We start from the raw sequence: 10,646 nt of genomic DNA, 5'->3' as shown, positions 1-10,646 counted from the left end.
CACCTTGTTGTCTCGGATTCTCCAGCATCTGCAGTTCCTACTATCTCTGAGACCACTTAGGATCTTTGTTTCATTCCAGTCTCCTCTTAGTGTTCTAAACTCCAATAGATACAAACCTAGCCTGTTCAACCTTTCCTCAGAAGATAACCTGCCATTATTATTGGTCTGGTAAACCTTCTCTGAACTGTTGCCAATGCATTTACGTCCTTCCTTAGATCAGGTGATCAATGCTTTACGCAGTACTCCAGAAGTAATCTCACCAGTGCCTGTATAACTGAAACATAACTTTCCTACTTTTGTCTTCCATTTCCTTTGCAATAAATTATACCATTCTATTAGCTTTCCAAATTACTTGATGCACCTGCATCTTAGCCTTTTGAGATTTGTTCAAGAAGACATCTGATCATTTGCAATGCAGAACTCTGCAATGTCTCTCAATTTAGATAATATTCCTCTGGGATGTTGTTGTATCGTTTATGGTGAAGGCTGATACAAAATATCTGTTCATTGCATCTGGCATCTCTTCATTTTTCCAATATCAGTTTTCTGAACTCACTTTCATAGTATGAAAAATGTGACCTTGCTAACTCTTTTTAAATATATGTAGAAATTCTTACTATTTGTAATTTTTTTTGTTGGCTTTCTTTTATGCGGTAATTTTTCCATCCCTATTATTGTGTAAGTAATTTGCTTTTTTAAAATATTCTGTCCAAACTTCTTACATCAGTCTTTGCACAATGAACTTTTCTATAATGTAATCTTTAACCTGTCTGGTTGGTTTGTTCATTGGAATTTCTTATTTTCTGGAACATGTCCTAGGTATTCTGAAATATCTCCTAAAATTACTGGAGCTTTCTTTTAACCTAATTTGCCATTCATTCTGCTTTCATGCCCTCATAATGGCTCCCATGATGTACATAAAGTTCAGTCATAGTGTGGTTGCTGTTAGTTATGGGGCACCTTCCCTGAGATCATTAATTAATTCTATCTGATTGCTCAACACTACATCAAGTATAAAAGAGGGAGAACTTCAAACTAATTTTTAGGTCACTGTGACAGGAAAGCATCATTTAGTAGCTATCTTTCAAATGTAAAGTTGGTCGCTTTTAAGGAACTGTTTCGGAACCTTGTCAAGCTCCCTTTTAAATGTCCACATTGGAAACTTGACTGGCTGCTCTTCAAATCACTCTTTAAATATGCCATGTTCCAACAAAGTTATAGGAGATTAACTGAACATTGTGAAATAGTCATGTCTGTTTTACATGGTGATATTATTCATTGCAGAATGATGCATGACCATTCCACAGTAAACCAAAGTTAAGTCTAAATGTTAAGAGCCTTGATCAGATACAGTACTACAATTTCAGTGTTACATTTTTAATAATTCTAATGGTTAATATAAAAGATTTCTGGTGAATGTTATTTTAATAAAGCAATAGATTTTACTACTTTCAGGACACGTTTGATACATAATATTTTCTTATTTAAAAACAGTATTTTGAATATACATCCAAAGGGGAAATTCGATTTAATTCTGTGACTGAACTGTGTGCAGAAGTGAATGATGGAAAGAATTCCATTGGAATGAAATATTGCCCATTAGATGGCTCCCCTGTACCAGAGTCGATTACATGGGAATTTCAGCAGGTGAGTAACTAAAACGTAACTATATATTAAAAAAAAGGAAAATCATGTACCCATTTCTCTAATATTTCTTTAATCAATGTATCTGTATATGTCAGTGTTATCATTTGTATTTTCAGTTCATTATGGTCCCCATTGTCAGTTTGGATGAAAGAGCGCAGATTTCTGAACATGTGCACATATGTAGGAGAGAGCACATTTGTTTTTTAAATTTTTATCAGTTTGTTCATGGATTGTGAGCTTTGCTGTTCAGACCAGCGTTTATCGTCCCATCCCCTATTTGCTCCTGAGAAGCATGTGGTAAATCACTTCTGTGAACTGCTGAAGTCCATGTGTGGGTGTATCTATAGTGCCGTTGGGTAGAAAGACCCAGAAGTTTGACCCAGCAACACTGGTGATATGGTTATATCGTTCCAAGTTAAGATGCTATGGGACTTGGAGGGGAACTTTCATGTGGTGGTGTCCCTGTACAGTTGCTGTCCTTGTTCTTCTAGGTAGTAGTGATGGCAGTTTGTAGGTCCTCCAAATGAGGCTTGACTAGTTTACTGTTGTGCATCTTCTGGTTGGTACAAATTTCTGCCACTGTGCACAGGTGAATGAATGTTTAAGGTGGTTAATGGATGTCAGTTAAGTGGGTTGCTTTGTCCTGGATGGTGTTGAGCTTCTATAGTGTCATTGAAGCTGCACTCATTCAGGCAAGTGGAGAGTATTCCAATATGCTCCTGACTTGCATCTTGAATGTGTTTGATGAGTTTTGGGGAGTTAAAAGGTGAGTTACCAGTCCCAGATTTCTCAGCCTCTAACCTGGTCGTTTAACATGGCTGATCCAGTTAAAGTTCTGGTCAATGGGAATCCCTGAGATGTTGACGTTGGTGAATTTCACGATGATAAAGCTATTGAATGTTAATGGTACTTTTTGATTTCTCTTCTCTTCTGTTCTTAGAGATGGTCATTGCTTGCCATTTGGACTGGTTGGATATATCACACAGGCCTGGGATGTTTCGTGGTTTTTGTTCCTAGTTGGCAGACTGCTACGGTATCTAAGAAATTGCAAACAGTACTGAACATTGTGTTCAATTATTGACAGTCAGTTCAGCTTCAAACCTTATAATGGAAGACAAATCTTTGATGAAGTAGTTGAAGATGGTTAGACCCCGCACACTGCTCTGAAATGCTCCTGCACCTATGTTCAGCTGTTTGTGGTTGGGCCAACATTTATAGCCCATCCCTAGTTGCTCATGAGAGGTGGTGAGCAACATTCCCTCTAAGCTGTGCACATGTGCAGCTGTCTGAGGTTCTTTGCATGGTGACAGGTTCAGCTCATCAGTTGTGGCATTGACATACAGTTCTGGTGTCATGATGAGCGGCCTTCTTTAACTTCTGGAGTCAGTTTGGTGTAGTTACACCCAGAAAGCCATGAGGGAGGAAGTTCCAGGGCTTTAAACCAGTGATACTGTAGCAATGGTGGTATATTTCCACATCTGGATGCTGAGTGGCTTAGAATGGAATCTTCTAGCTGGTGGTGATCCCATGTATCTGCTGCCCTTGACCTTCCAGGTGGTAGTGTCTGTGGGTTTGGAAGGTGCTATCCAAGGAGCGTTGGTGAAATTCTGCAGTGCCTCTTGTAGGTAGTCCACTGTGCTGCTACTGAGTGTCAGTCGTGGAGCGTCTGATGTTTGTGGATGTCGTGTCAATCAAGGAGACAGCTTTTCCCTGCATGGTGTCAGGCTTATGTCTTGTTGGAGCTGCACTCATCCAGGAAAATGGAAAGTATTCCACCACAATCCTGACTTGTGCTCTGTAGATTGTGGATAGGTGTTGGGAAATAAGGAGACGAGTTACTTGCCGCAGTATTCCTCGCCTCTGATATGCTTTTATAGCCACTACTTACATGGTTAGTCCTATTGAGTTTCTGCTCAGTGGTAAAATACTTGATGTTAATTATGGGGATTGAGTGATTAGTGATACTATTGAAAGTCAAGGGGCAATGGTTAGATTATCTCTTGTTAGAGATGATCATTGCCTGGCACTTGCACAGCACGTATGTTACTTTCCACTTGTCAGACCAAACCTGGTTATTATCTAGCTCTTGCTGCTTTTGGACATTGACTATTTCAGTATCTGAGGAGTCACAAATACTGCTTAACATTGTATAGTCATCAGTGAATATCCCCAGTTCTGGCCTTATGATGGAGCGAAGATCATTGATGAAGCAGCTTAAGATGGTTGGGCCTAGGACACTATCCTGAGAAACTCCTGCAGAGATGTCCTGGAGCTGAAATGACTGACCTCCAAGAATCATTACCATCTTCCTATGTGTCATATATGACTCCAACCACCGGAAAGTTTTCCCCATGATACCCAATGATTCCAGTTTTGCTAGGGCTCCTTGGTACCACACATGGTTAAATGTAGCCTTGATAGAAAAGACAGTCACTTTAACAACATCTCTGGAATTCAGCTCTTTTGTCCATGTTTCAACCAAAGCTATAATGAGGTCAGTGGCCCTGTTGGAACCCAAACTGAGTGTCAGTCAAAAGATTATTGCTCAGCAAATGCTGCTTGATAGCACTGTTGAGGACACCATCCATCACTACTGGTAATAATTGGCCCGGTTGGACTTGTCCTGCTTTTTGAGTATGGGACATACCTGGGTAATTTTCCAGATGGTCACAGTTGGAAGTGTCACTTGATAGCACTGACAATGATATATTCCTCATCTTGCTGTTGAGTGAGAGTAGACTAATGGAATGGTAATTGCTGTAATTGGTTTATCCTGCTTTTTGCGGACAGGACCTGTCTGGGCCATTTCTCACAACATAATATAGCTACTAGTGTTGTAGCTGTGTTGGAAAAGTTTGGCAATGTGCATGGTTACCTGTGAAGAAGAAATTGTCTTCAGTACACTAGTAAGGATGTTGTCAGGTCCCAGTGTTTTGGTTGATCCAGTGCCTTCAGCCATCTGTGGAATTCCTTGCCCAGTGGAGTAGTTGACGCTACTTCAGTAAACGTTTTTAAAGATAAGGTAGATTTTTTTTGAACAATAAAGGAATTAAGGGATACGGTGAGAACACGGGTAAGTGGATCTGAGTCCACGAAAAGATCAGCCATGATCTTATTGAATGGCGGAGCAGGCTCGAAGGGCCGGATGGCCTACTCCTGCTCCTAGTTCTTATGTTCTTATTTTATGATATCATGTGAAATGGATTGGATGTGGTTTAAGACTGGCATCATGAATCTTAGGAATTTCAGGTGGAGGCTGATTGAAGACGGAACTACCTAACAGAGAGACAAATCCTGGGATGAAGTGTTTTTCTTGCAGTCACTTCGAGCATTTCATAATATAGTTCCATCCAGAAGGTCTTAGAACAATGCAATATTCCTGGAAATTGGGGGACAAAGCAACTTCATACATGAACACACTTCAACGTACAACACAATCGTGGCATACATTAATTTGTAGAGTGATTCACTGAATCAGTTTATCGTGCTTTGTGAGCTAGAAGAAGTGGCCAATCTGATGCCAGATTATTTGATCAATGAAAACCTTGTGTCTAAATTTCATTCATTTCCCACCCAAAATTGGGATGCTCCACTTCAAGATGAAACTGAATAAAGAACTGCATATCCCTGTTAAGACGCTCCACTAAATTTGAAAGGCTTTTTGTGAATCTTGGCTAAGTATGTTTTGAAAAAATCTTTGAATGTCATCCAAATGCAGGACAAACATAATATATGCTTTCAAAATTATTGTACAAAAATATAGAGGGGGTAGAGGTGATAGGGGAAAGAAAAGACAAACTTGTATTTATATTGCGCATGATCCACATATCTCTTCTCACCTTGGTGGCAGTGCAATGACTTGTGTATTTTCAAATAGCATTGGAAACGATGGCTTTTTAATATTGGTTGAGAAAGAAATATTGGTCAGGTCATCAGAAGAATCGCTTGCTGTTTTTCATTGTTTTGAGATACCTTATGCTATGCTTCCTGTTCCACTTACTTTGAATGGCTTATCCATGTAATCAGAGTCTAATCCTTCTACTATTTTGAGTATGTTAATTATATCATCTCAAGCTGTTGCTATTTGTGCTTCCTAAGCTTCTGCAGTGACATTAAGCTAGGTATACAAGAACACGAGTAGGGCATTCAACTCCACAAACCTGTTGAATTATTTCTGATGACAGATAGTTCAGATTATTGGCCTTACAATTCTATCTTCCCATTTAATACCTGAGGCTTTCATGGATGGAAATAGTTTTTTAAAAAATAGACTGAAAGCCGAAGTTAAAATGGCTTCAAGAATTGTCTGATCCATAAAAGTTGGCCAAGTTTCATGAAACTGACACAGATTAGACCAAATACAGTCTCAGCTGAAATTAACATTTTCTCCAATGGCATCTAAATCAGTCCGTCACTCTCCATGGGAAACATGAGAAGGTCATCATCTCCTATTTGATTTACATCATATAGGAATTTTCACATTTTGGAGCTGGTACATCTGCTGTAATTACCAGGCTGCAAACAATAACCTCCATGGGCATGGAATATACAAACAGCTAATATTTTGACAAGCTTTTTTGACAGATCAAGAGAGATGGAATTCCGAATGCAGAACTGAACGCAGGCTGTGAAAGTTCACTCTCTCTTCCTCCAAGCAGAAAAGTGCCAGTTGACAGCACTGATTAGAAAGAAGCATCAGAACACTAAGACCTTTAAAAAATAACTATAAAATTCATTACTATTGACTGCATCCAAAAAAACCAACTAACCAACCTTAAGTCTCAGATTAAAACCTTGATTGTTGAGCATACCCAAAGGATTCTGAACTAAATATATTCTTTATATCTTCATTTGTGCTAGTCACTATTTCTTTTAAAATTTGTACTAGTGTGTGAATGTGCCCAAATGACTGCATGCAGGCCATATGCTTGTTCTGGCATGTTTTTATTTCTCGTGGGGTTTGGAGGTAATAAAATAGCTCTTCCTTTCAAACTCAAAAACTTTTCAATCCTTAGTTGCTTACCATAAAAATCAATTAATTACATCTTAATCAGGAGAGTTATTGCAGCTTGCTAAAAAGAACTTAAAATGTTGTTGTATCAACTGAAGAAGCTAAAAAAGGGGGAAGACTGTTCACCCTTTCTCACCTAACACTTGGTTTCTTTGTAACCACTCCATTTACCCACCTTTACTCTGAATTTCTTAATGGGCTTTCTGAACAACATCAAGAGTAGTTTTGAAGATTTCAATTGATCAAACAATGACTCCTTGTATATGACCTTGTATAAGGAGTCATATCTTAACTACAGAGACAACACAGTGTGGAGCTGGAGGAACACAGCAGGCCAGGCAGCATCTGAGGAACAGGTAAGTTGATGTTTCGGTTTGGGACCCTTCTCCGGAAAGGTCTTTTCTGAAGAAGGATCCTGACCCGAAACGTCATTTTACCTGCTTCTCTGATGCTGTCTGGCTTCCTGTGTTCATCCACCTCTACACTGTGTTGTCTCTGACTCCAGCAGCTGCAGTTCTTGCTATATCTTAACTACCTTATGTGGGGGGAAAGAAAGAGGGGTTTTCTGATTTCCCTCCTGAATAATGTAGCTCTCATTTTAAGATTGAACCCTCCTGTTTTGGATCGCCCCACCAGGGCAACGGATTTCTCTACCTATTGAAAATCTGCATCACTTTAGATACCTCGTTAGGACACCCCTCAGCCATTTAAACTCATTATTTTCTTCTGAATTTGTTCCAAGATTCATATTCTAACTGTGGCCTGGCCAAGGCCTTGCATAGAAAAAGACAGTGTTTCGTGATATATTAATACATATCACACATCAACACCATACTGTCCCCAGATTATTGAGGTATACAAATGGAGTTTTACTTTGTGCTATCCCTTAACTGGCAGAATTTCATATTGATGTTGGTAGGACAGGAAAAATGCTTAATTCCAGCTTTATTGTCCCATGGGCCTGATCAATATAACCAAAGCTAAACACTGTCATTATGGTGAAACTTTTTTTTCAGATTATTTTAAAGATGTACTAGTTGTATATTATGTGTAATAACTGCATTATTTATTTACAGAGCGGAATGATTTTCCATCCAAAATCGAACAAGTGCATTACTTCCTATTATACAGCTGAAGGACGGATGGATGTTGAAATGAGAATTTGCAATTCAGAGGACAATAATCAAATCTGGCATTTTGAATAGGGCTATTCACGATTTTCCAGAGTAAACAGTAATGCTTTGACTTGATTAATTGTCAAAGAGAAATCAATGCTAAGTGAAGTTAAAATTTAATGCATTGAAGCAAAGTGCAATTTATATCACCGTGGTGCCTAAAACATTGATGAAAATCGTCAAGGGATGGGTGAGGTGGAGGGGATAGCTTGAGTGGATGTAGATTTTTATCCATTTTTGAATACCAGACATTGTGTTCTTTTTGTTCATGAGGTCTTATTCATGGCTCTCTGTCTGGATTTTTGTTTTTATTCCCCTTCCTTGATCACTGTATCAGATAACTGAAACTAATCAAACTGCTTTTTGGACTTGAATGAGTCCCTGTTGCTTTGTGATTTGTACAATTTTGCTTGATTTGCTTTTCTATTATCTTTAAAAGGGAAAAAAGATTGCAGGCTTCAATCTAGACAAAATGAAACAATTCATGGTTTCAGAACGTGAGGAGAAATTTTAGTTCTAAAATTTTTACTTTTGAAATGTGGCTTAAATGCTGTTTTAAAATACAATCTGTATAAGGGATAAATGATCGGTAAAGCGCTTCCAATGCAGGAACAAAGGGATGGAAAACTTGTGCAGATGTAAGAAATGCATGAAATAAACGACTGTCTTTTTAGAATTATATAAAAATAAATTATTATTTTTTAAAAATTCGTTTTTGTGCTGAATACAAAAGCAAAATACCATGGATGCTGCAAATCTGCTTTCTTGCCACACCTGCTGGGTATTTGTGTTTCAAACAATGCAAAAGATTTTTATTGATACATTTGTATCATGTTGAATTATTTAATGTAAGGGCTAATTTCAATCTAAAGTCTAGTCTGTTCTTTAAATTGGCAATTAACCAAAAGTTGCTGTTTTGTTTGGGTGCAGCTTTAAAATAAGAATTTACAGGTACTGTGCTCAGCTGAAGCTAGTTAATTAGACAACTGGTTTAATTCAGTTCCAGAAGTCTTTGAACTAGGGGCCATGAATGGAGGGGTCCTTCTGTGGTCCCTTCCCTGTTCTGGAATGCTGCTTCATTGCAATAGAGTGTAATTTGAGTTTGGTGAAACATGGGGTTGGGTGAAAAAAGGAGGAGGTGATCAGTCCATCCTTTTCAATCATTGCTGAGTACTTTTTCTCTTTAATGTCCAAGTAACGTATTAGCGAATTTGGAACTCAGGGGAAACAGGAGCCAGCTGGGGCAGACACTGGGACTGAACAATAAATAAAAATTGAGGTTGAGGCTCCAGGCCTACTCATTTACTTGGAGGAGCCCTGAGAGAGAGAGAGAGAGAGAGAGAGAGAGGAGGCCAGTGAGGGAGGAGACTTAGGGATCAGAAGGGGGGAAAATGTGACGTTATGGGAAAAGCTGCAAGTTACTGTAAATGACTACTAATTTCAATACTTACTTTAAATTGCTTTTGGATTAAAGGTAAATTCAAGAAATATTTTAGATTTAAAAAAAATTAAAGGCTGGTAGGAAATTTAAATATATAATAAAAACTAATAAAATAACTTAGAGATGCAGGGCCAGGTGATGTGTTGTACCTGCATGACGTGGGAGCTGGTAAACCCCATTGTGGTTGACAGTGACCACATCTGCAACAAGCGTTGGTTGCTTGAGGATATCCGCTCAGAGTTGATGAGCTGGAACGTGAGCCTCGAACACTGTGGCACATCAGGGAGGGGGATAATTACCTGGATGCTGTATTTCAGGAGGTAGTCACACTCGGTAGGTAAGTGCTTCAAATTTGGCCAGTGATCAGGGACAGGAGGATGTGCCTGCAAGTGAGGCAGGTCGAGGAGTTCTGAATTTAGCATTGGAGGAGCCTCAGATCTTGGTACTTTTTTCTCATTCACTTGTGGGATTTGGGTGTTACTGGGCTAGCCAGCATTTATTGCCTGTCCCTAGTTGACCTAGAGAAGGTAGTGGTGAACCGAAGGGCATTGTGGGTTTACCTACAGCACATTGGACTGCTGTGGTTCAAGAGGCAGTTCACCACCACCTTCTCAAGGGCAACTAGGTTAGGGTAATAAATACTGGCCAGCCAGAGATCCCTCATCCCATGAATGAGTACAAGAAAGTACCTCATACCTGTTGGACTAGGTCAAGAACTGAGGTTCCTGCACTGCTAAATTCAGGGTCCCTCTACCTTCCTCACTTATTGTCACCTGTCCCTCACCCGCAGCCAAATTTGCTCCCTGTGTGGTTGTGGAAAAGGATTTGAGGGAGGATGGGCAAACTGACCGCTACACTGTAGTACAGGAGGCCAGTCTCGGGGGAAGAGAAAAGAAAACTGGTTGTGGTAGGGGATTCCATGATTAGGGATACAGATAACATCCTTTTGTAAGCATGATTAGAGAGTGTAGAATGGTCTGTTGCCTGTGTGGTGCCAAGGTAAGGGACATCATTAACTGGTTTGAAAGGATATTTTTGAGAGGAGGATCCAGTTGTTGCGGTCCATGTTGGGTCCAAAAACCTAGCAAAGAGGTCCTATTTGGGGAATCTCAGGAATTAGGAACAAAATTAAAGAACGGGACTTCAAGTATTGTAATCTCTGGAATATCACCTGAGCCATTGGCAAATAGGCATAGACATAAGAAAATCAGGTAGGTGACCACATGGCTAAAAGAGGAGTTCCATTTCATGGGGCACTGGCGTCAGTATTAGGAAAAGAAGAATTGGTACCATTCCGATGGTCTCTGCCTGAACCGATCTGGGATCAATGTCGGAGCGGAAATGCTAAATAGGGTGGTCACAGGGACTTTAA

General features: G+C 39.5%; 1 protein-coding gene across 1 annotated transcript in view; it reads left to right on the top strand.

Annotated features, from left to right (window-relative positions):
• poc1bl (POC1 centriolar protein homolog B (Chlamydomonas), like) overlaps positions 1-8,541 on the top strand; it is a 27,606-nt gene extending 19,065 nt beyond the window's left edge. Inside the window, exons 8-9 of the mRNA XM_048608299.1 lie at positions 1,495-1,647; positions 7,735-8,541. Coding sequence (XP_048464256.1) covers positions 1,495-1,647; positions 7,735-7,863 — 282 coding nt within the window. The 3' untranslated portion in view covers positions 7,864-8,541. The remainder of the gene's footprint in view (positions 1-1,494; positions 1,648-7,734) is intronic.
• The last annotated feature ends 2,105 nt before the right edge of the window (positions 8,542-10,646 follow it).

This window comes from Rhincodon typus, chromosome 2 (assembly GCF_021869965.1).
Source record: "Rhincodon typus isolate 14 chromosome 2, sRhiTyp1.1, whole genome shotgun sequence".
NCBI lineage: Eukaryota > Metazoa > Chordata > Chondrichthyes > Orectolobiformes > Rhincodontidae > Rhincodon > Rhincodon typus.
This window is presented reverse-complemented; position numbering and strand designations above follow the sequence as displayed.